The sequence below is a fragment of the Amblyomma americanum genome, chromosome 3, assembly GCF_052857255.1.
Source record: "Amblyomma americanum isolate KBUSLIRL-KWMA chromosome 3, ASM5285725v1, whole genome shotgun sequence".
Taxonomy (NCBI): Eukaryota; Metazoa; Arthropoda; class Arachnida; order Ixodida; family Ixodidae; genus Amblyomma; species Amblyomma americanum.
In genome coordinates, this window is record NC_135499.1 from 106,282,904 (window position 1) to 106,309,521 (window position 26,618).

At 48.1% G+C, this 26,618-nt stretch overlaps 2 protein-coding genes across 11 annotated transcripts in view; one reads left to right on the top strand and one right to left on the bottom strand.

Annotated features, from left to right (window-relative positions):
- AP-1sigma (AP-1 complex subunit sigma-2) overlaps nt 1-26,618 on the bottom strand; it is a 524,179-nt gene that overhangs the window by 457,833 nt on the left and 39,728 nt on the right. The window lies entirely within an intron of this gene.
- Nucleotides 1-26,618, top strand: part of fray (oxidative stress responsive kinase frayed) — a 156,516-nt gene that overhangs the window by 42,870 nt on the left and 87,028 nt on the right. The window contains exon 1 of one of the 8 annotated variants that reach the window (XM_077657680.1): nt 8,436-9,639. The exons of 5 other annotated variants lie outside the window; for them this stretch is intronic. In XM_077657680.1, the coding sequence (XP_077513806.1) occupies nt 9,587-9,639 (53 nt within the window). In that variant the 5' untranslated portion in view covers nt 8,436-9,586. Of the gene's footprint in view, nt 1-8,435; nt 9,640-19,424; nt 20,207-26,618 lie in introns of those variants that run through there. 2 more of the 8 variants (XM_077657673.1, XM_077657677.1) reach the window with 2 other exon arrangements.

A 26,618-nucleotide genomic window follows, 5' to 3' on the forward strand; every position in this document is an offset into this window, starting at 1 on the left:
GGAAATTTCGACAACCTGGGGTTCTTAACCGCACACTGACATCGCACGGTACACGGGCCTCTAGAATTTCGCCTCCATCGAAATTCGACTGCGGCCGCCGGGATGGAGCCCGGGTCATTCCGGTCAGCAGCCGAGTGCCATAACCACTCAGCCACCGCGGCGCCTAGAGTGAGTGAGCGAGCGAGTGAGTGAGTGATTTCAACGGACCCTCACTGATAATTTTTGTCTGCATGTAATGTATCCATCAGAACTACCCCCAAGCAGTTCGAGAAGAAAACCAGAAAAAGAAATAAAGTGGAATTGATGCCTTCTCCTGGTCAGTGCACAGTACACATTCGCTGGCACTTAAGCTACGACCCTCAGAGAGTGCGGCTTCACAAGGGGCGCCCGAACGCACACACGTACTTGCGCACGCACACAAAATGCGAGGTGCCAATTATAAACCGAGGGGGCGTCAGTGCGTTGACTGCAGCGCGGCCTTTCTTGCTCCGGGGGCGACGTGCGCGGCTGCGTCTCCTTCCGGGCGGCACTCCACCGAAATAGTGCTCGCCTCGGGGCTCATACACTGGCGCGAACGCACGCAGGTTTCGATTCTATTTCGAGGCTATATCAAAGGAAGCGCCACTCGAAGTGGTGGTCCGTCGCTGCGCGACTGCGATCGGCCGTTGTGGCCGCTAGGGTCGGATCACCTGACTGAACGGAAGGCACCGCCAAGGCTGCTGCGGCTCACTGAAGGTTCCGGATACAGCTTTTTGCTAGTCGGAGTGACTTGCACCTCCAAGGGGCAGTGGTAGACACCACGTTGCTGATGGAGAGCGTAAAGCACACAGCACGTGTGCATCTTAAGTCATGTACCGGCACCGTCACGAGCACATTTTTGACTCCGGCATGGTATGCACAAATACCACGCATGACAACAGAGGGCGATATATGGCTCGTGTAACACAGGCTTCAGTTGCACGGGCAAAGGTAGTATGAAAAACTCGCCTACTATGGGCTGTTGAACTTTATTGGTTATTGCTTTTTAGTGAACTCTCTGACTCGTTGCCTTTTCTCGGTACAATATGGCGACAGCGATGGAGGTACAGCACTCCTCCTCATTCCCCTCGTGGCAGGTCCGCCTGGATCACGAGGCCATACTGTCATGCTTAAATTTGCCCAGTCACGGCAGCACAGTGGGTCAAGCAAATGCGAGCTAACGCCCTCCGTTTCACACCCCGCGTGAAGGTGTTTCCGCTTTAAGTACACCCCGCCGGGGTGTTGACTTGTATACACGCACTCCGTCTTACTCTGTTTGCCCAAACAGAAGGCGGGAGGAAAGCACCCGTCTCCATTGAGGCGCTCTGGCTGAAGCGTGACACGGTGGAGTGCCGGCGCGGCCGAGTAAACACGCGACTAACGCGGTTAGCGAGTCACGACGCGACCGTTGCGCAAACGATGGTCGTGACCGTCGCACGACGCTGAATCGCGTGTTTATTTCTTTTTCCGCGGCTGCACGCACCTCCTCCGCCTAGCGGTCTCCTTGGCCGAGATAATGTCCCTGCGTTTTCATGGTCGTTTTAGACCAAAAAGTGAAACTGTGAGGAGTTGTCACGCCGGAACAAGCCGAGGTAATGAATGTCGGGCTCAACTTACAGGCGCCCGCAGAAGTTTCGTAACACGGAGGCTTTTGCTAAAGAAGCAATAAAAAAAACAACAGAGAAAAATAGGATTAAAGGATAGAAAACGGAAAATACGGACAAACAAAACAGACGCCAGTTGACAAGTTTATAGTGCGCAAATTGCTCTTGAAAGAGCACAGTGCACACGACATTCGGTTACCGGCCCTGTGGCTCTGTACCAATAGGCTGCGAGAGGAGAACGCGCTGTTCTTTCTCCTGGTTTCCACGTTTAAAAAGCGTCTGTTAACTGGTGTACGTTTCGAGTGTCCGTTACGCGACCTCCTTCATCACAAAGGCAAGGGTTCCGTGTCACGAGAAGAGAGCGTGAAAAAGACGCAAGCGAAATTAAGCTAGGCCCACGAAGGCAACTTTCAGGGCTCTACTCCGCATGAACGATGTAACAACTCAAGTTAAAATTGCCGACTAGCGATGACAGGCCGACCATCGGTCTTAGATCGGCAACCGACGAGACTGGCAGCTGAACCTTAGACCGACATTGAGCCAGCGTTATGTAGGCATGTTGTCGGCAAGAGCCTGTTAAGGGTGACTGGGCCGACGGCATGCAGTCACAGCTGCCGACGGGTTTTCAAGGTTACTGTGCGTACGTCAATGTACGCCCACTTTCTAATCCAAAGGTCTTGAGTTCGAATTCCAGCGAGTCTGTTTCTTTCCTTGCTTGTAATTAGCTTTAGGGCGCTTTCAAATATACATAGCGCGAAACTACGACTGGACGTCGCACTTAAAGGGGTACGTGGCTTTCAAGTCTCAAAAAATGACCAAAAATTGTTTTTTTTTTTCAAAAATTCCAAGTGTCTGCTCATATGGTTCGTTTTCTTTGCTGCAGCGAAACTTCTGTCCTGAAATTTATTGGGAAGTAATTAAAAAACACTGCTTTATATCAAACGCGGTGAATGGTGCTAGGTGTCTTGAGTCTTGAAAGGTCGAAAAGTAAGCATTTAGAACCCTTCTTTACGGATCCGCGACCGAGTGGCGCTTTCTAAGGCATACCCGCACATCAGCCTCGCACACACATTATATCCAAACACATGCCCGCTCTGCGGGCAACACCGCACATTATATCACACTACACGGGATTGCCAAAGCATGCGGGCTGTCCCGGAAATCGTGACCCTACAATATGAGTACTGGGAGGCCGTGCTGTCCTGCTCAAGCCTAGAGGTCCAAATACAGCTGGTTCAGCGGGCGCAGCAAACAGTTAGGCTCCGTAGGTGCCATCGACTAAGGGCCGCTCCCAGTTAAGGAGTCATACAGCTCTCTACTGAACAACGTTGACCACCACCACCACCCCCAGGCTCGGCACAAAGTTTCATCTTCAAATCTGGCGCCACGCCTCAATTCCGCGTGCAGAAGCAAACGTACAGAATGGAGTAAGCTAGTGAATAAACTTTATTGCTCTAATAAAGGAGTCTTGCTGCTTGCCAGAAGATTGCCGATGTCCTCCTGGCTGAGCGTGGTTGGCGCCCCTAGTCCAAGGCAGCACTGTCCCTGGCCATCCAAAATGGAAAAGTTTCAACGTCTCGCCACGTGACTGCCGCGAGTCAGCCGTGTCGACATCATTGGTCTCCTCCACAGTTGCCCCTGGCATAGCCCTTCAACGCTGAATGACTATATGCCCCCAGTAACCGGCGGAGTTTGATCGGCGTCTGCACTTGTTCCCGGCTAGATAGGCTTTCGCTTGCTCGATCATTTCTCACTACATTCTTTGGCTCGGACTAGAGCAACCGTTGACCGAGGCTCCTTCAAGAAGCGGTACAAAACGGCTCATTGTTACGGCAGCCGGAAGCGAAAGACGCGAGTGGCCATGAATGGTAAGAAGACCTGTGTGCGGGCTGCTGCGAGTGAATTTATCGCGGAGGACATTGACATGGACGCTCATCCGAGCATTTCAGGCTGCGCAGGTAGCGTTTATGCTGAAAGTGTAAACTGTATTGACGATGCAAACCGCGCGGTGGACACCGTGCATGCGTAGCCGAGCTCTTCGGGGGCTTTTGCTAGCACACAGCAGCCGACTACAAGCAAGTGGAATGCACACTTATTAGCAGAGGCTGGCAAGAAAGAGAGAGAGAGAGAAGTTGTTGCCAGGAAGAAAGAAAACGAAAGTGCACAGGCCTGCCCACTGGCTCAATACGAACCACAATCGCTACCACGTGCAGATAGAAGGAGGGTTGAAAAATAGGATAGAAAGACAGGATAGAAAAGACGCGCTAAAGACAAGGCCGATCCCGGAGGCAGTGCAATACCGGGCCAACCGGTGGCGGGAGTGAAGCATCCTTCAAACTCTCCGCCACATTTCCAAAAATAAGTCCAATTGGACCCGTAACTGATACTCTACGGGGTCCGGACAATCGCCTTGACAAGAAACACTGCATTCAAAAGGATACCAACGACTACAACCCTAGTATCTTCTAGAGAAGTAAACGTTGTAGTGCGCATTTTGAATGCTTTTTTCTCAATACTGCTTCTCTCGTTTGTTGCTCACTTTGTGCAACAAATTTAGGCGCGACTTTTTTATTTATTTTGGCCGCGTTGGTTTTGTTGCACTTCTAGAACCATAATGCAGCTCTTGACATTCTTGGTTTCTCAAATTTATGAATTATAAATTCCACGTGCGAAATTTTGCATCCTGTCTTCGCCACGTCTTCGGCAACTGCACCGCAGAAATTTAAAACTAGGGGTTTTTGTACTACACAGAACAAAATCTAAGCATGTCTTGCCCTGTTCTATGCCTATACAAACACTATGAATGTTTAACCGACTTTCCGCCACATTTTGTAAACTGCAGGGTTTTCACAAGGTTGACGAGAGAAAAAAAATTGTAGAGAAAAATGTTCTTGAGATATAACAGTGAAATGTTGCGGAAAAAGCCATAAACATTATTTCTAATATGCTCAAAAATCGTCATGCAAATCTAGCTTATAATAAAAGTTTTGCAGGAAGTCGCGTTGGTCCTGAACGTGCATCTTATTCTTTTAAATGCTGTAACATATTTCTATTTCAGTTTTTGCTATACTCTGACGAGTATTTGCTATACTCTGACGATACTGATCCGGAGTTCCCGGGTTCGAACCCGACCGCGGCGGCTGCGTTTTTATGGAGGAAAAACGCTAAGGCGCCCGTGTGCTGTGCGATGTCAGTGCACGTTAAAGATCCCCAGGTGGTCGAAATTACTCCGGAGCCCTCCACTACGGCACCTAATTCTTCCTTTCTTCTTTCACTCCTTCTCTTATCCCTTCCCTTACGGCGCGGTTCAGGTGTCCAACGATATATGAGACAGATACTGCGCCATTTCCTTCCCCCCCCCCCAAAAAAAAAACCTATTATTATTACTCTGACGATACGTAAAGCCAACGTCAGTATTTCAATTTTCGCTATAATCTGACAATATATACGTGAGGCCGACGTCGGTAAGACCGACATTCAATGCTGGCCAGAAATAGCGATGCTTGCATTGGGCTGTGTAAGACGCATGTGCATCCGCAAGCTCGGCCAGGCCTCTTTTGCCATGGCCTCTTTTGCCGGGCGGTTTTTTGTCGGCCCTATTCAGTGCTGAGATTGTTTTGTCCCTTGGAAAAAGGAGTGAGCAGATAAAGGCAACAAGGGCAAAGAGCGCAGGCGAAGCGCTTGCTTTGAAAGTTTCCTGACAGGTAACTGAAAGGAGATACGAAATTAAAACACATGGCTCCGCTATCAGCTTACTAGCTGCTTCTCGCTGCAGCCCCTGTCTCGGAACTTGTGGCCACCGCCGATTTCTCCTGTTCACCTCTAAGCTCGAATAGGCGAGCCACTGTTCATCGTGGTGCCCGGTAACACATGTCCAACATTCTTTGGCAAAAATTTTGAATATTAAAAAACTGTGAGGTACTGCTTTAAAAATATTGAAGGTAACTGTTCCGATGTATAGCGAAATCTTTCTTATAAAGTGTTTCCATCGACCGCATCCAACAGTTAAGACTGTCATAGAAAACTAACGGGGTACGCTTTCCACTAAAGCAAAAACGTTAACAGCAAAAAAAAGTGCAAGCCTGCCGACGCGAGATTTGCGGATATATTGATTGTTATAGTGAAATGTCACAATATATGAAAAATTGCGTTCATAAACTGTTTCTCGTTTGAAAATGCTTTTGTTCAGAACTGTTGTGAATGATTGCCCTCCAAGATTCCTTTTCTCAAGTTGTGGAAAAAAATGTACGAAGTCGATGGGGCTACAACAAATGGAGCATGATTCTCGTCCGCATGAACTGTATCGGTTATACAAAACGAACATGTTTGTTATATATTATGCTGCACAGTAAAACGCTATAACCATTTACCATGGGGCAGACGCAAACTTTCACAAAAGGAAGAGCTTCGGTACCTAAGTACATGCGATAAGAAAAAAAAAGAAATTTGCTGTTTTGACTGCATGGTCGCCAAGAGTCACGAAGTGACTCTATGTGAAGTGCCTCTGCAGCGGAGAATCTTTGTCGGCTTCACCTTGCTGACGCCTGATGGAAGCCGTTATCTGCCGGTCACCTTACACGAATGGTAGAGTGTGTCCTTTAAGACTCTCCTTTCTATATTTTTTCCGAGTGTTACAGCTGTGGAAACGGTGCACGCATGGTGATGTGAAGGAGAGTGCGGTTCGAAATCTTAGTGTCGCTGCAGAAGGGTCATCAGAAAACAACGTTGAAAACGTGTCTTGCGTATTTTTTTTTTTTTGCATTTAGAGGGGATTGTACGTCTTGGAGACAGCTCCAACAGCAACATACCGCTCCTCACGAATCAAACGAATCTCTTTTGTGTGTTTATTTGCCTATCCAAAGTGAATTTTCCTCTGCACTGTTTTGTCCGCTCTGAAATGCTGTCTTGAATGTCATTTCCTCCTGGTTTGGGTGCCCATCATGACAATGGAAAGCTCTTCCTCGCATTATGTAAGACCCTTCCGCTACGCGCCATTCAATGTTTTCGAGTTTTCGCACAAAACTGATCGCCTATACACATCTTTCTCTGGGCACCTGCGCAGCCTCCATTGAGCTGGTGCACACCCTTAGAAGAGTTAGCACGCATAAAAGATTCGGAGCATGCGTTATTTAGACCGCTGCGAGCAACAGAGGAGCGCTGGCGTCATCTCTTTTATATGACTATCCAGCACGCCAGCAGCGGTCCGGGCAGCAGCAGCCACTTTCAGGCTGATGGTTCTTCAAAAGTATTCGTCCAGGCCCACAGGAGGCGTGCGGAGTTTTGAATGCATTCTCCAGGATTCATTCGGCTTTTCCTAGGAGTGATCAGATACCGTTGGATACCATACAGGGATGTGGAAGCTAGAATTATATTCATGCTCCGTCACAAATGGTCTATTTCCCTCTAGCCTTTTGTCGCATGCTGGCTTTTGATGGCGCATACTATGTACAGCTGTGCACAACACCCGTGGCTGTCTACACCAAGGGCCGCAAAATAACTTTCTTGGTTCCATAGGAATACGGCCCCTTTCCTGCTCCTTGGTTTGGCTCAGGGTTCCTGGCCCAAGGCTTTCCTGGTCTGTCCCAACAGAAGCTGCCAACGCACTTCTGGTTCTCCTGAGAGGGGGAATCGACTCATCTGAACAGCTCGTTCTTGCATGAGGCGAAAGGCTGGAAAGCACGTCTTGTTCTTTACATGTTTATTCTGTGGAGGCACTCCCGTAATGCGTGCATGGTGAATGGCAGGCCTCACCTGAGGTCAGGGCACACCAATCGCGCGACTGTCTGCCGTCGGTATATACTGGCTGCCCTGCAGTGACCTCACGGTGCCAGAACGGAACGCCGAAAGCGAAGTTCTCGCGCTGCTGACAAGATGTACAACGAGCTGAAAATGCGGCACGTGTCGCGAATTGCTCGAGAACTAGAATAAACCAAGTCTACCGCGGTACCCCTGGCGCAAGCGTGGGTTGGTGAAGAATCTTTCCCACAAGGCAGGTCAACGGCAGTCCTAAATTACTGGGCGAGAAGCGGCGACACCTCAGCCCTACTCGGTAAACTTACTTGCCGCGAGGTAAGATGACGTGCATATTTCGGTCACGTCAGCAAGTGTTTTTCGTGTCCCGCCGGGTATTCCGAGTACTGCATCTCCAGAGTACGAGGATGGGGGGAAAGAACACCGTAAGCGGCACGCTTTCGTCTCGCGGGTGGACCTTGTCGAGTAACTCATCTCCGGAGAACTCCGAGCATGTGCTGGCCCAGATTGGAGTGCGGTGGGGGAAAGCCGCGGGGAGCTCATTTTATGCGCAGCTCGCTCAGCCGTATCAGAAGATGAGCGAGGGGAAGGGAATAGTCGCGCTCAGATCTGGAAGTGTCTCGCCCTCGGCCGCCGGAGAAAACCGGAAGAAAGAAAGAAATCCGAGAACGGTAAAAGTGGGAGATAGAAGGAAGAAAGAAAAAAAACACAGCAGGCAACCGAAGAAGCACACGTGATCAGACTCGAGTATAGTACGGTGGAGGCGCCAACGGCGCGCGAGGAGGACACTCGAGCGCATAGCGGCACGCGAGACCGGGACAAGAACGCAAGAAAGAAGAAAAAAGAAATAAAAGAAAGCACAAGAGAAAAAAAGGAAGGAGAAGAAAGTGAGAAGACCTGCGAGAAGGGAGGACTGCGGCGAAGAAGAGAGCTGCGGGCGTCTTCTGGGAAAGAAACCCGAGAAACCCCAGAAGGCGTCCTCTGCCTGATTCGTTTTCTTCTCTTTTTCCTCTCCTTCTGCGTCCTCATGCGCTTCTCGGCTACAGCCAGCCGGTACAGATCGGCCTGTGCATCGGATCCGCGTCCCGCAGAGGCTGCTGCCGCGTCGCGGGCAGAGTGCAGTCAGTCCGAACCGGCGGCGACGTCCCAGCGACGACTGGAGAGATCTCGGCGAGCGCTATCGGCTCCGCCGCCGATGCCGGCTCAGCTGTATTGCTGCTGCGGCTGCTGCCTGGGAAGGGAAAAGCGAGCCGTCTCTCCAATTTACAGCAGCAATCGGAGCTCGTTTATTGTGCGCCCCGACGCTGATCCGGAACGCGGGCCCCGCAACCGGGCAGCCAGTGACGCCAGCCGCCTGCACTCTTCTTTTCCTCTTCAGTCTTCCTGCTGGTCCCTCGCGCAGGCCTCTTGAACAAGAGGAGGAGGAGGAGAGAGGGGCCGCACGCGACTTTGTCTTCATCCGCGACAGCGTTCAAGTCGAGCGAGGCAGCCATGGTTCGGCAGCTGGGCTGACCGGGCTTCGGACCATTCTGCAGTCGCCCCGCACACCATTTGCGGAAGGACAGCGGACTTTCAGCGTGGGTGTCTGGATCACCCTGCCCGAACCACGAGAGGGTGCGTGGCACAGCACGTGATTTCGAAGGGAGTGTTGACTGAGGATACTTTGGAGCTGTCTTTTTCGGTTTTCCCCAGTTTTTTCGCCAGCTAGTATCGAGCCACCCGAGTGTTGCAAGCAAATACCACTGTTGATCGGTTGCTTGAATGTGCAGCCAGTTGAATCCAAAGCGAATCACGTTTTGCGGACAACGAACCCTTTTTCTCTGACCAACTGGATCGACGCTTCAGCGAGCTGTGCGGTGTACTGCAGTGCTTTGCCCGTGCTTCGGCAGTGTCGTCGCTTTATTACTGCTTGTTCTTGTGCATTGACTGGAGCAAAGCTGCGACTCTGTGCGATACAGACGCGCACCAACGGGACCATATCAGCAGTCGTGCGCAAGGAGCCTGAAGTCAACAGTTGCTTTCGGGCACCCGTTCGTGTTATCGCGGTCCAATCGCTCAGGTGGTGCAGTGCGATCGAAAGAGGCGCGAAGCGAGTGTGACGTCACTGACGTTCCGCGCGATCCTGGTTTCATCCGCCTTGAGTGCGGCGACGATTCGCGCGTGATCAGAGTACACTGCTGGAATCCGGGTACGGTCCGTCGGTGCCGGTCGTGATGGTGCCGAAGGAGGTCATCCATCGCCTCTTCTCCAGGACCCGTTCGATGGAGTGAGTCTTCTGCCTTTTTATGCCTGTCGCAGCCAGCAAGGACGAGTAAGAGGTTGTTATTACGCAGGACAGAGCGCTTCGTTTTTACTATAGCGTCTTACCTGTGATTCAAAACAACACACTGCTGGCAGGCGTTCGATTTCATCCCAGTGTATAATAATAGCTCTTGTGCCCCGTTGACATTTGTATGTCGAGACTTTAGAAGGAGAGGACGCATTCTCAGCTATGTGAAGCTCGCACAAAATTCGACGCAGATTTCGCTAGTTTCTAGTCGCACGTTTCTTTTCAGTAAACTATGGTCATGCACCTGAACTTGTCCGAGAAAACTCTCCGCTTTCGTAAAACAATATGGAAGAAAAGGTTTACTTTTATGTGCAGAACTTCAAGAAGACACAAAAATATGTATTCGGCATTTAAGCTCAACTACTTGACTCAGTTAGCAGAACGTCTGGCGCACCCGTTGCCAGGCGATCTGCTGAACCGAACGCCATCTCGTAGACAATGGCTTAGAAGCACCTCATGTGACCTTGCGCTTGGAGTGCAAACATTTGAAGTCTAGCGCCAAGTTTTCTGAATGACTCGAGGCTGCTCTGTAGGGGCCAGCATGTGCGAATAGACATTGTCTGCCTGAAAGTAATGAAGTCAGTCCGCTTAAGCGTAAGCTTACGCAGGAGTGAAAGCGGCCCAATCATGAAAGAGTGATTCGCTTACACTGAGCGCCTGATTATTGCTCAGTCATCGTCAGTGACTGTCGTTGCAACTCTGCTGCAGGAAACAGCAGATTTGCAACACGATAAGCGCGAAGAAAGCGGTTGAAGTTGCTAGAAGCAATGGTTTGCTTCTTATCAAGTGCGTCCTTCTGCGGAGAGTCGGAAGTGACACTGACCTACAGCAGTAATAATAACATAACAAAAATGGCACTGCGTTTGACATCGGATGAATCCACTTGCGCAGTGTTTGCCCCTTCTCTTGCAGTTGTGTGGTTCAGTTGGTGTGTGCTTTCCCGGAGATATCATTATCTTCAGACTTCGATTTCTTGTGTACATGACGCGTTTATTAGTCTCGTTCTTTCTCGGCTACTATATTAATGCATGTGCCCTTCAGTGCTTCGAGATACGAGTCCCAGGAATGCATTTAACTCATTCGTCACTAAATCTATGCTGTCTGCGAGACCACGCTACTTTGACTATATATATGCAGTTAATACAAATCTGGTTAGCCGCAGCAGCTGCGACGAGCGTGTAACTACGCACTTTGACGCAGGCAGTTTTCAGACAAACTATTTTTCAACACCAACTTTGGTATGCCAACAGAATAAGGCGTTGGCGCCGACCTCCAGCGCATAGATGCATTATATTTTTTTTTCGTTTGCGCTTAGTATGCTGTATTCGAGTGCATGTTTGTTTCGAAATAAATAACTGAGCTCCATTATTCCTCAAAAGGAAAAATAAACATCGCAAAATGAAAAACCGCGTATAGAAAAAAGGCACTTCCAGCATTAGAAGCTGAGTTCTGCGTCGCCTTTGCATCGCGGGAAGTTGAACGCTATCACCCGGGTGCTCACAGCTGTCGCCTGGCGACGCAAAAATGGCTGCGCAGATAAGTGTCGCACCAACAACTTGCACAGGACGCAGCTTGAACATGTACGCTCTCCGCCTCCGCATCCAATGCAGTCACTTCGTTCCCCACAGTGCTAACGCACACGCACTCGGGCCATGACGCTGACCTTGCGCTGTATTTCCCGTCTTACGCGGGTTTTATTTACGTCGCAAACACATCCGCTTGCGTCTGCTTATATATATATATATATATATATATATATATATATATATATATATATATATATATATATATATATATATATATATATATATATATATATATATATATATATATATATATATATATATAAGTTAAAGGAAATGAGGGGCCCGTTTGACAAACTTATGAAGGGAGCCAACAGTCACCGAAACCAAGGTGCATAGGGGAATGTTTTACTTTTTTTATGTGTTGTGCTTATCAGTGGGATATTATAGTACTTAGATTAATAAATCGCTTAAAGAAAATTACTTATAAAGCAGCAGAAAAAACAACCATGCCGCCGGTGGGATCCGAACCCACGACCTCCGAACATCGCATCCGGTGATCTCTCTCTCTCTCTCTCTCTCTCTCTCTCTCTCTATATATATATATATATATATATATATATATATATATATATATATATATATATATATATATATATATATACACACACACACTCTTAAGGGCAGGTCGCTTTCGTCATTCACTGCGCCCAGCTGCGGCAGCCATAAGAGATATATCGGAATGCCGGCGCACTAGTGATGTTTATTTCGACGCCCTTATTTTGTTGCTGTTGTTGTTAGCCTATCAAAAGATGGCACATACCCACACTGGGGGATCGGCCAAGAATCGGGTGGCTATTCTCCTGTATGCAGGTAATTAAAATGAAAAGCACGCGGGAAAGCAACACCGCAGGATTCTTCCTCATGAAGAGAAAAGGGATGGAAGTTTTGATTTCAAAATTAATAATAATAATAATAATAATAATAATAATAATAATAATAATAATAATAATTTACACAAGCAGGAAGGAATCTGAGAAAGAAGATGCAACGCCGAGAGCAGCTCACATGCCTTGCCTTCCTGCCGTTGTCGCTGCATGCTTTGTCGGGCGCAGGATTCTAGAAATATGCCCCCGAATACATATGCGCCTACCGTTTGTTCCTGCCGATTCAGTTTACAGTATACGCTGTCCGTGAGTCGAGCTCGAATATTCGGCGTTTTAAATCCGCTGAAGCAAATTTTAAGGCTTTGTTTGAGTCGCTTTTTTTAGGCGTGTTCCAGTGAATTTACCGTAACTAGGTCAAGACTCTCATCATGCTTTCGCGAATAAGCAAACAAAAACTAACAAATAAATAGTAACAAGCTGCCACCACGACAACATGGAAATATAAATTTCTTAGGGCGACCACTTATTTTGTGGCGGTGCCTATAGCTGGGCTACCGCACAATGAAAGGGATTTATTTATTCATGTGTTCATTCGTTCGTTCATTTGCTTGCTTGTTTGTTTTTGTTTGTTTGTTTGTACTCGCTTCAGCACCAAAGTATACAGAAATCTATTTAGGTCACGGCTGAAGACGCCCCGCCGCGGTGGCTCAGTGGTTAGGGCGCTCGACTACTGATCCGGAGTTCCCGGGTTCGAACCAGACCGCGGCGGCTGCGTTTTTATGGAGGAAGAACACTAAGGCGCCCGTGTGCTGTGCGATGTCAGTGCACGTTGAAGATCCCCAGGTGGTCGAAATTATTCCGGAGCCCTCCACTACGGCACCTCTTTCTTCCTTTCTTCTTTCATTCCCTCCTTTATCCCTTCCCTTAAGGCGCGGCTGAGGTGTCCAACGATATATGAGACAGATACTGCGCCATTTCCTTTCCCCAAAAGTCAGTTATTACGGCTGAAGTCTGAAGCAAGGAAACACCGCGAGAAAAGGCGGCGCCGCAGAGAGACACAACACGTTGCACACCGAAATATTCGCTACGGTCACCTGAGATTCCCATCACACATTTCTCAGCAAGCAGAGCCAGTGGAGGAGGTATTGCAGCTTCGCGCTGTGTGTGTGTGTGTGTGTGCGTGCGTGTGTGTGTGTGTGTGTGTGTGTGTGTGTGTGTGTGTGTGTGTGTGTGTGTGTGTGTGTGTGTGTGTGTGTGTGTGTGTGTGTGTGCGTGTGCGTGTGCGTGTGTGTGTGTGTGTGTGTGTGTCTGCTAGGCTCGTGGCTGCATCACGTTCCTCGAATTAATTGCTTCGCTGCTTGCCGGTCCCGACACGCGATCACATTTGTGCAAAAGGACAGCGTTACGTATCGCCTGAACAGTGCAAATGCAGTGGCCTGCTTGTCAGAGGATTTTTCTTTCTTAAAACGTAATGTGAACTGTGTTCCAGGTCTCCAGTGAGGACATAACTGAGGCTACGGTCTGCCGGTGCCTGCAACTGCAATGAGATGTGACAGAGAGCAGGCTGAAAACGACGAAAAGAATTGGTCTCGCGCCTGCACAACTAACGTATCGGGAACAGGCTGAGTAGAGGGGCAAGAAAAAAAATAAAAATAATATTGCCTAGCCCGCACCGCATAGAAGCACAACGGGCTGTCGCCATCGGGCTAGCGGCTCTTGCGGTCGGTTAATGCGGTAGCAAACAAAACAAAAAAACTTTCTCTTTTCATTCATCGCGGCGCCAGCCGCGACATAGGTGCGACTTGCCCGGGAAAAGCCTTATTCCGCTGCCCATGCAAAAAAAAAAAAAATGTGGGGCTTAAAAAAATACATCAGATTACCAAATTTACCTTCCCACTTCCTATCAATGTGCTCTGCTTGAAAAGAAAAAACAGGGGGGGGGGGGGGGGGGTATTTGCATTCTAAGTGACAAATGAAGAGACTATCTTATTTCGTTCCCAGGATCAAGAGGAAGCTAGGCTGAATTTTTCTCGTACTTTTTAAAAAGTAAATTTGGCGGCAGTGTGGTCGCAATAAAGCTCGGAGGTGAAATGGAATTCAAGCGTAAGTAGACTGAAGCAGCGCCGACTACGTCGCAGTGCGGCACCACGCGTGTGCAAGCGCATGCAAGGCGCCCGCGCTAAACGCGCTGCGCTCAGCCGCAGGAATGAATGCGCAGACAGCACAGAGATAATTCTGTTCACCGTATACGGCTAACGGGGTGGAGTTTTGAGTATAGCAAGAAGTATGCCGCTGAAATATGCTGCTGAAATATGCGGGCATTATATAGACGGCACCGGTAGGCAGGCCATTTAACGCCCGGGGGCGTGAACAGTCTCCCAAACAGAACGCTCACTGAAATCGCCACTTATAGCTCTGGGTCAAAATACGGAGCCCAATTATAGTAACCACTTCGTGCTGTCCAAACTGATCTGATCAGTGCAATGTTGCAGAGCAGAAAAATGAAAAATCCCAGTATAAGACAACGGCTAAAAAGGACGCCTTCACTACTGCATTTGTGCTCTGACTTTTCAAAATGTGTTCGGGCTGTTGCTTCATCTACGTCAAGCCACGCATCCTCCCAACTGTTTAATTCTTTAAGGAGGTACGAAATAGTCCACTGCGTAAAAGACACACTTATCGCGCATATTTGTCTTTCGGCGTTTCCTCAGTAAAGCTGGGTGAAGTTTAGAGGAAAGCTCCCCTTATCGTTGTGCCTCTGATCAGTGTCGCTCGGGCTTAAAAATGTCAAGGAATTTTGCTGCCAGCATTATTTAATTCTTTCCTCGAAGAATTTACTGTTGCCGTATAGAAACGGCTACAGTACAAAAACCGCAATGACCATGTTTTGTTTCTTCCACGGCCGAGGATCAGGAGGCGTTTAAAAACTTCCTTCTTGCCTGCAGTAGCCTTAAGAAGCGCCGAATTGCACCTCTTGCATGACGACTAAAAGGGTGCAAAAGTCAACGGAAGATGATAATCAGCTGTCCTTAACAAGAATACTGTCGCACAAGCCTTAGTTGACCGAGCATGTTAGGAATGTACTGCTTGAAGCAGAGCGACACACGGGCGCCTTGTTTGCACATTTATTTGTTATTTATTTAACACATACTGCTAGCCTCTTGTACGAGGCTGTTGCAGGACTTGGCGTGTAGAGCACTTACGAAAACACAAATGAGAAGGCGGAATGTACATATAAGGAACCTTACAAACGGTTAGAAGGCATTGAGGAACATAAAGAGCCAATATTTGTAAACTCATAAAATTCACAACCTAGAACAGCATGAGTAAGCAAGGATAACAGCAGCCGCGACAGACAAATTCGCAATAGTAATACAAAAATACATGAAATAAAAAAAAACAATAGACCCAACAATACAAAAAGACGAATCGCCATATCCTCGCCTCTTCTCTCTCTCAGTCTGGCAAGAACCGGCCCGCTCCGCCTGGCGCGAGTAGACAAGGCGCAAAGCGGCACAGGAGCAGGGAAAGAAGGGCGGCCGTGAATGGGGCTCCCGTATAGCGGATGCGAGAAACGAGCATCCGGGATGGGGGCGCGCAGGCGCCCTCTTCCCGCCGCCTTTTCGGTCAGTGGCCGCAGAACAAGGCCACGCGAACGACTGCTTGTAGTACGGCGGCAATTTACCTCACGAACGACGGTCCCCACGGAGTACGGCCCTGTCAACACGCTACGGGACTTGTCTCCGATCACGCGCTGCATCGCATGCATGATCACGGGATGATCAGACATGTGATGTGACGATGCTGCGAAAAGCAGTTGGCTTTACTCCCAATGATTGCTTTGACTTTAATGAATGGTTTTACATAAAGCCGAGCTTTCATACCCGCGACAGCCTTTTTCTGGAGGTGAAGGCACGAGGAGGTGGGTCGAGGGTGGCGGTGGACGGATGAGCAAACCCCCAGCTAGGGTTGGGAGGTGGCTGGTGCCTTTGGTGGACATCTGGCTTTCCAAGTGCGCCTGAGAATTCGGTTTCGCCGTGTTTTTTTTTTTTTGTTCCGCTGATTTGGGGGCGGGGGGGGGGGGGGGTCTCTAGTGGGTAGAGGCCTTGTGGAGGGTGCAGGTAGACGTGTTGGTCATACGTGAAAGTTCTTTACGGTGAAGGTGGCCGAGGGTGGGGTGGGACGGTGGATCGAGAGTGGCTGTGGTGTAGTGTAATAGCTGTGGGTGGATGGGTGGGACCTACCTTCCCGTGCCTAAAGGGATGCGTTGAGGAGGTGGCTGGTGGGTGGTGATTCTGAAGTGTGGAGATGCATCGAGGAAGCTTCTTGCTTGAGCTGGAACAGACACCAAATTTACGGAAGGCGGGTTACATCAACACTGCTTTCGGAGCAAAAAAAAAAAAAGTCAGAGGAGCACATATTTTTCCTTACAGGGACAGAGAACGAATTGAAGTTGGCCTGTATCGATCGACGACCACCGCGTTAGAATCGCAAGGAGACTGTTTTCGCTGAAAGAACATTTTATAGGTTAGAAAATGTTGAAAAGCAAAATGCAAATAGCGCCACAACCGGCCGGTTTCACAAGCAAACTGCGTTGACGTCAGTGCTCTTTTTTGATGATGCGGATCTCTGAGGCCGGAGTGCAACGCCATTTACATACATACATACATACATACATACATACATACATACATACATACATACATACATACATACATACATACATACATACATACATACATACATACATACATACATACATACATACATACATACATACATACATACATGCATGCATGCATGCATGCATGCATGCATGCATACATACATACATACATACATACATACATAACATACATACATACATACATACATACATACATACATACATACATACATACATACATACATACATACATACATACATACATACATACATACATATTTTATTTTTTCCAGAAATTGGAAAGGTCTCCTGAGCTAAAAGCTATGAGCTTGACTAGGCCCAGGAGACCCAATACATGGCAGTAGCGTGTGTTTACAAAGAAGAGATAAATAAACATTCACCCAAAAAGTTCGCAAATGAAACTGATCTATACTATTTCCATAGCATACACACAGCATTTAGCATACATGATGCATATCACAAAAAAGATATTTCACACAAAGCAAAACAACAACAAAAGAGTAATAACTTCAATGTGCAACTCAATATGAAATATCGCTAAGAGAACAAAAATTGCAGTAGAAATCATATATTAGCAAAATAGGAATGCAGCTGCTTGGCACTGTATTCATGAATATAATAGTATTTGTTGAGCTCAACAGGAAGGTTATGGGTCAAGGACTGATGCTTATAGAAAGTGCGAAAGCGCGGGATTGCCCATTTTTATGTGTTTCTTGTGTTTATGTTTGAATTTGTAATGCGCTGTTTTAAAGACGCCAACAAAGCAATAGTGCTTTTTATTTGTGGGGAGGAGTAGCAGGCTGCCTGTAATAAACGAAAGTCGTATAGGTTATCTACTTTCCCCTGCCAGTGTTCACGGAGTCCATAATTCTCTCGACGTCATCAGCCACGCGAAGAGTTCGAATCGAGTGGCGGAAAAAAAATGTATTCCTTTTTCAACTCCGAGTTGCTCAGGAATAAGTACGCCTTCTGCAGCCGAACGAACGTCGGCAAAGATACCGACAGGCAAAAAATAGAATTTTACTTTGAACAAAAATTCGGTGAAGTTGAAGAAATGTCACTACTTCGGGGAAGCTCAGCAACTCACGGTCGTTCATGGAAAGTTCCTTTCTTCTTGCGTGCGTGCAGTATAGAGAGTTAAGCAGCCCACCGATAGTCAGTATCTGCTTGATTTGTTTAGGGGGTTCAACGTCGCAAAGCGACTCAGGCTATGAGAGACGCCATAGTGAAGGGCTCCAGAAATTTCGACCACCTGGGGTTCTTTAACGTGCACTGACATCGCACAGTACACGGGCCACCATCGAAATTCGACCGCCGCGGCCGGGATCGAACCCGCGTCTTTCGGGCCGCCAGCCGAGCGCCGTAACCACTCAGCCACCGCGGCGGCTAGTCAGTATCTGCACTCAGGGTAATGACCGTCTAGGAGATGAAGGCAGTTCAAGACGAAATGCGGGATTTACAAGACAGCCATCCCGATCTGATTAAGTCGGGTGAATTAAAGGCAGCCCGTAACGCCAGGTTATATAAATTGCGTGCAGGTTTCTGTAAATGTGCCTTGCGGGCCAAGAAAAGGATCTCTTTTTTTCTTTTTTGTCATGATTCCCCAGTTGTGGTGGCGAATGCGGGTGTTAAAAAAGAGATGGCGTATTCTACATCGTATTCGACGGAAAGCTGCCCTGCAGGTAGACTCTGGAGCGCGCACTTTGTTTCACGTTTTTACGCGCGCGCACGTGCACAGTATCAGCGCAATGGAGGAAGACATGTACGCACTGATACTGGTACCCATTACGTAAAAGATGGTCAGCCGATCCACTCTGCGTCAGTGCCGTATTGTTCTTGCGCCGCCTGAACAAAATGCTTGGTTTAAGAAAGCAGCTCATCTTCCTTTTATCCTTGCTCGGAGGGTATCCTACCTGTTCAGCATGCAGACGTCGCCTCTTTTGGCAGCGTAGATAAACCCGTCGCCGTGTTAAATTTCGTCCTGGGGGCACCTTTGACTGTACGCTAGACAAATGCAAGTGATGATGTTTGTCACTTGCTAGTGTTTGCGTATAGTCTTGTATAGTTGATGTATATTGTGTCCGGGGTCACACGGCGCAGCCTTTCATTTAGCTAGTCATTAGCGCTATTCGCATCAACGCAAGGCTTGACAGCGCTACTTGTCGAATTCCAGGATTCGGGACTAAATATATCATCATTACCATTCTGTTCCAATCGGAGACAGTTTCATCGCCTATCGCTCCGCGTAACATGCCAGCCGTTTAATCCTGTGGCATTAACAGCACGAACTCTAATCCATTGTTCCTTATAGTTTCAATGTCGAACATTAATTCGTCGTGACAACTCGATCCGTGGCATTCGTGAAGGGCGGGGCCGAAGGGGCATGCGCACATGTATCTTTGTCGTAGTAGGGAAGCGACCCGGAGCGAATTGCAGCTTGCGGCGCGTTACGCCCAATCAAGTCCCATTCTGTGCTCGTTGCCGAGAGAGCTGTGACGCCAGCCGCTTCGAAGCGCGCACGATAGTGCACAAGTGCTTCAAATCGTGCTTCCTCTTCATTGGCCTGGCTGTCTCTGGGGCAGTCTTCAGCCTTGCGCAAGTTCCGCGCTGCTCGCAGTCGACCGTGGTGCGATGGTTGCCTCTCTTCCCCGGCAGTCCCTTTCGCCACACTGGAGCGCCACTGCACGAACCAGACGCTCCCATGTTGTGCACCTTCGGTGCAGGACTTCCGGCATCTAAGCTACTCCGCTGAGAATCTCGTGCGCACCCTTACGCGTTCGCGGTGTTATACGCTGCCGATTTGAATACCAATGGAGCGAGGACACCCACATTATGCTGCTCCTGCCACCGCGCTCAATGTGGCGCTCGATCACAATAATCCGCAGAAGGAGTTTCGGCACCTCCGACAGGATGCCCCCTCGCCAGCCTCCCTCGTACACGAGCGGCGTTTCCCAACGTCGCGGAGGCGTCTATTGCGCGCTCAACCGCGTCAACTGCGCGCGCCTCTGCTGCCGCCATTGAGGCTTACCGAATCTGCGCGCCAGACTTGGTAGCAGATGTATTTCTGGCTCGTGTCCGATCGCCCAAGAATTCCGCAGCCCCACTGTATCGCCGCAACGTCGCGTTTCGTGTGACCCATCGCGTGTGTCCGAGACAATTGCGTATCTACCTTGACAAGGTGTGTACACGATCGGGCCGTGATTGAGAACAGGGTTCCTGCATAAGCCTGGAGTGCTTATACAAACGACCGCTGCCACCAGCACACCACCGCCTCGTTTTATCCACGCTGCCATCTCATGAAAACAAGCACTTCTCGAGCGTTGCCGTCGACGGCTGTGACGTCGACGGAGGCAAAAGCTCAACATGTCCTCTCCCCAAGACGACAAGCACGCAGTTTGTTTTTCCTGGTGAGTTCATCCTGGCTCTTCTGTCTCGTGAAAACGCTGCGCACGTTGTACCTGTCGGATGAATATTCGTACTTAATTAATATGCAGCCTACAATTACAACACATACAATTAAACCTTTATTGCATTACTTTTATTTCCTGATAAGTTGTTGAATCCTGCCGGCATTTGTTAGAATCAATGCGAGACTGGTTACCTTTAAGCAGTAAGTCTAGACGCATGATTATTATAAGGTCAATCGATGCAGAGGTAAAAATAGACTTGAGTTATGCAGCGCCAACTAAATTTTGCCCATTTTCACATTGGTCGTACGTGAGTGTTCTTGACCTCCTCCACAATGCGACATCTCCGACATACAGCGTCTTTATCACAAAATCTACACTCTGACCCCGTCTGAGTGTGCACTTAGAATGTGGCAGCGGCTATCACCCAGGGGGTGCAGGTCGTCCTGAACGGTGCGGGGATTTCTCCTGTGGTTTGTCTCCTGTGACTACTGATATCGTGCCGTTCTTTAAGGATGACGGCCTAAATCAGTCTTCAAATGATCTCCAAACTGAGTCACTGTGCTGCATCCCTTTACAGTAATGAGCACTGCATATCTGTTGATGTAGCGTTGACATCTTATGGACACAACAGCCATTGAAACAATACGCAGCGCTGTTTACCATCGTGAAGGCGATGTAAACAAGATTATTATTGAGCTGTGGTCAACACATTACATTTTGACTCATTTGTGTTGAATTTATGCTGAACCATGCATCATGGTAGTCTGTCTTAAGTAAATTAAGCCTAACGAGGCTCACACAGCTTTAGCCTTTTTATACTTAGCAGAACGAAGTTCGTGTGTGGTGTGTGTGTGTGTGTGTGTGTGTGTGTGTGTGTGTGTGTGTTGTGTGTGTGTGTGTGTGTGTCGTGTGTGTTGTGTGTGTGTGTGTGTGGTGTGTGTGTGTGTGTGTGTGTGTGTGTGTGTGTGTGTGTGTGTGTGTGTGTGTGTGTGTGTGAGAGAGAGAGAGAGAGACAATTGACGAATATTGATATTCTGACGAAGGTCGGCCCCACGGCCGGTAACGTCAATAAGGTGTTTCACACGCTAGTCTCCCTTTTCACCATATTTGGCCGTGCCAAGATTTTATTCACTGATATATATGCGCCGGAGGCCGCAGCCTATGTATCCTAGAATGGCCAGCGTCGTCTCTCACGTCCGCCGATCGATCGTTGGTCGCCTTGTTACCTGCACAGATTTGTAAATAGGTCATGAAAACTCCAGTCTGGCACTAATACTTTTAATTGTTTCGTAGCCGACCCTAACGGAAATAGTTCAGAGGAAAACGAAAGTAAAAATTCGAACCACCCTACATAGTGGCAGGGCACTATCCTTTGTCCCGACTATAGGCAGTTCAGCGAGTGAACCTGACTACCCTCAAAAGCCGCGCTTGCGTATATTTACCCAGCGATAGCTGTCTTAACGACAATTATATTACCATTTTTAGTCCATTTCGCTGACTTTAAAAACGTTGTGAATGCGAGGTGCCAATTCAGATTTCCCGAGCATTTTTTTCAGCGAAGGCAGCGCTCTAACAGCATATATCGTCGCTTCTCAGCACTTCTCTTCGTCATCAAATTAAAGCGGTAGAGGGAAAACACAGTCTATGTGTTGATCCAGCACCACATCACAATAGCGGGAAGCTGGCGCTATGGTTGGACGCAACTTAAAACAAGAGCAGTCGCTAACCATGGCCATGGTCTGCGGCCTCCTGCGTTAGTCCGCTGACCGGTGAAATCAGCAAAGTTGTGCTGAACAAACCGGAGGCTTCAAATTTCTTGAGCTTATAATTTTTTTTGATAGTTAGCTTCTTGTTTAGGTAACAAGAAGTGGTTTAACAACGGCCTGCTTTTTCGCCGTGGCGGATTTCTGTGCCGCTCTCCTGAATGTGGGCGATCTTCACTACTGACTTAGGTTGTATACGTCTATAGCTCAGTTTTAGTGGCATATATGGTCGACGTGATACGGGGTTCTTTCTGCGGTGTAAATTAAGATTTTACCTGCTTAAAGTTTCTCTACGCACATGCTTACGCTACTATAGCATTCGTAACAATCGCTTCTCAACGCTGTGACCCTAGATTCCCAGCGCCCCCCCCCCCCCCCCGCCTCTTGCTTGTTCCGTATGCGTCCTTCCCGCGGACAATATCTCCGCTCTCATTCACACCCGGCACTCGCTGTCGCTAATGGCCTCCGCTCCGTGCATGCCGGCCGTTGCCGGGAGCCCGCGACCGACGCCCTCGGCCCATTGTGGTGCGCCAACATCGGAAACGGAATCACAGCGTCCGTACACGAGACGACATTCCCGAGATAATTCACGCGCCCACCTGGGTCGGAAACGCGTACGCATTCACTGCAGTGTACGCGCGCGCGCACTCGCGTACTCGATACTAAAAGGAATCTCGCGCGCCGGAAGTGGATGGATCTCAAGGGCGGCACGCGGCCTGGTATACAACGCGACCGAGACTGCTCGCACCGGACTGCCAGTGCTTATTTGGTCTGCCTCGTTATGCGCGCATACAGATGAGCGGCGTATCTATAGTAACGTGTATACCCCGAATCGTGTCGCGCGTGCGTGTCGAGCGAGACGGCACGCCCTCCCTCTCTCTCTCTCTCTCTTCACGTCCCGTACACGCATGCAGGACGCACTGTATTTTGTGCGCCTCTCTTACGAAACTGTGGCAGCCGGCAACCTGTCCGCAACTCCCGCACCGGTCCCGCAGCGGCATGTGTATTACGCCGGCAGGAAACACATTTGCCGAATTGGCCCGCGCTGGGGTCTTTGTGGGCTAAACAACTGTGATCCGCCGCCGTATAATGACTGGCAATTGGGGAGGTCCCGGATTCAGTTTTTCCTCTTCTAATCCTCGTGGCCTCTCTGGGCCGCTCTTCTATAGCAGCTCAGGGAGAGAAGGAAGGCACTGGACACGGGGCGTGCTACCACGGGGAGAAAATAACGAGCGTGTAAAAAAAAAAGAAGAAAGGGCTACAAATTGTTTTTGTTTACCAGCCAAGGTTCGGCGCACACACAGGAAGGCAACGTGAGGCTGTTTCTTTTTATTAATGCTCGCACATGGTCAACACTGCAAGTGGTGATTTCGGGGTTTAAAATCGTCCACATGAAGTCACTGCGGCTGAAGCTTAGAGAACTCCATTGTTTTTCAAAGGGCGAGCAACACATGGAGGCCAGTTGCGCTTTGATGCCATCGCCGTTCAGCCCGTGGTTTGTGAAATCGCGCTGTTTGTGTAGGATATGCATATTGAGGGATTAGAAATGTGGCAAGAAGCCCATCGTGCTATGCAGGCATGTGCAGTATTGAAGACACATTTTGTGTATCGGTATTAAGTATCGCTTGCCAAAAAAGGAAGTATCGGAATATTGGTATTAATAATAATAGTAATTATAATTGGTATGGAAAGTACATTTTTAGTGTATCGTGTATTTTTAACGATACTCGACACTCAAAACATAGCGTGTCGCATATTTTGAGGCTCCTGTGAGTCAGACTGCGGCCCGCGGCGCTCACTCAAGCTGCAGTTCACTGGAAAAAAAAAAATGGAGCAGAATGAGTAAGAGACGATTTCTTTCCTCCTTCGTTCGTCGTTTGACAGATAAACGATGTATATACGTTGCATTTCTGCACGCTCAGCGGCGACAGAAGGGACGAAAAGATACACTTTAAACAGAAGGGAGTAAAAAGAGAGTAATCTGTTCTTTTACAAAAGGGAGGGAGCTAGAGGACAACTTATGATCTTTTTTTACTCCCATACGGGTGTATTTTTGGTTGGAGTGTAGACACACCGTTGTAGTAGAAACAACACTCGGACACCCCTGTTTCAAGTTGCGATGGTTGCCAACAGACATAGAAGACTTTCGTCGTCATGCTCAGGAGCTTGCAAACTATACTTTTTTTTTATTTAGTAAGTACGGTAGAGGTCACGCACTCTTCCACACTCGGGTCAACGCGGTCATCAGCGCTGGAACCGTCAAATGCATCAGCCGACACATTCTCGAGACGCGCTGTGAAAGTTGAGTTTCTTAACTATATCTCCAGGATCTTCAAGGCGACGTGGCTATGCTTCACTTTTATCCGTTGATAAAAGGCACCTTCACGAAATAGAACACGGCTACATGCTAGGCTGCTCCAGAATACAGAGTATTTTTTTTTTTCATTTGCATCACTTATAGCACGGCCTCATCGTGGGGGCTCTTTCGGATCGGCGGTTTCAGCAAATGCTGTTGCCTAATACCGTTAAGTAAAAACGCAGGTTAGCAAGATATGTTAATTGCGTAGTAAAAACTTTTAGCCATTTTATTTTTTTCCTCCTATATTTAAACATACAATGTTCATTTTCAAACGTCTGTTGAACAGAGCACATGGGAAATCGGAGTTTGGCTTTCCCAAGCGCACGGAGGTTGCACTTTCTTTTTTGCATAGGGCAGGGGGCACAATTAACCTGGTAAATATTGCAATACAGAAAAGCATCCTAAAATGTTTCAGGTTTATTCGTATGTAGTCAAGTGTTCACAGACCGGTGAAAACAAAGATTTTTCTAGGCTCCGAGTGTAAGGAATCATTTCAACGCCGCCATGCCTTCAGTCCAATGCCTGCACCACAGAAAATCACACACCACAACAAAATCAGAGAACTTGGAGCTTAAAAAAATCTGCGCAGCCGGATTAGTTTAAATCTTTTCAAAAACTGTGCGACATATCGAAAACACTAATTAGGTTCCAAGAACCATGGAGAAATTTTTGAACTTAGCTAATCGCGATAGCAGCTTTATTAATGTTGAATTTATGTGGTGCATCGAAGTATCCACGATGCAGTATCGAGTGTCTGTATCGGAAATCATTTTTGTTTCTGTATCTTGTATCGATATCGGGAATAGAATTTTCGGTGGTATCGGGTGTCGGTATCGAAGATAGTTTTTTGAAGTGTCGTGCCCAACCCTGGTGCTACTTGTAAAACAAGGAGAATAAAGTTTATGCAGTGCTCTGACCTAAAATTTCGGAAATTCATCTCACATATATTGACCTGACAGAACGTTACGCTTCGGCACTTCAAATGCATGCCACTATTGTCGTTTGAAAGCAAAAAATACTATAGAAATGGCTGGCAACAGTATAACACCGAGTTTCATCATTTTGCTGTCTTACCGATCTGGGGATCACATGAACATTATCTTACATTTCCTGTCTTTTCATCCTCTTTCTCACATATCTTGTCTTTTCTTGGTGTTCTTCTCGATTATTTGCGGAGGCAAATGCTACAAGTTCCCCCTTTGTCGGCGCATCGCCGTTTGGTGAGAAGAGATCGATCAGCGTGCATATCATCATGTTTTGCTCCATGACGATTTCTTCCAATCACCAGGAACATTTTTTCCACGACACGATCACCCGTTCAGAGTTAAACTCATTTCATGTCACACATATTCTTTTACGACATCAATCATGCCTCGCACTACACTGGACTGGAATAACCTGCCATCGCACACAGCAAGTAGCCTTGACAAGTTTCAGGACCTCCTAACACAAATGTCTGTCTAGCATTGCTCATTGCTTCTGTCACTTGTTTCATTCAGATGTATTGTTATTTTGTTTTATGCCAGCAGTTGCCTTATTCCTCTAATGCACTTTTTTGTTTCTTGTTGGGTATAATAAGGTTGATATTTTGTGATTTCTATTATAGTGTTGTGTATTATTAGTATTTATGTATTGTACCTTTGTGCTTGCCATTTTCTCTCCTTTTTTTAATTATTGTGTACCAATTCTCCCCCGTATGTAATACCCTCGACTGAGGTCATTTAGGGCTATATTGAATGAATAAACAAATAAATATGGCGGAAATACGGCTCAGCTGTTTGATCTTTTTCGCGTGTTTTAGCTGTGTGCGCCCGCACAGATGGCGGCAAAAGTTGAGGCAAGCCGCGGGAAGTGGGATTACTGGCACACCCCAGGAACGTAGAACAAAATTACAGTAGTAGTAATCCACTTTATTGTCTATACTGATGGGTAGCTGAGACCCCGGGTGGAGCACCTAATAGGGCCACCGCCACAGCACGGTCCACCAGCCATTGCACGGTGCACGCGTATTTGTGGGCAACAAAGTGCGCCCGTCATTTCCACGAGGCTGATCACCATGGCTTCAAGAAAATGTGTCATCTACTTGTATTGTTATTTTCTGCGGCTCCAGGAAGCACTGGAATTTCGCAGCTGAATGCGTACGTGTGGGGAATTTGCACGCCCGCGCACCTAGGACTCCTGGCAACCATGCGCGGTGCAGCACCCCACATGTATTTCCACATCCTGTGTTTGTACATAGTGTATATTGCCGCCCTACCTCTATCCTTTCTTACTATCGCTGCCCCTT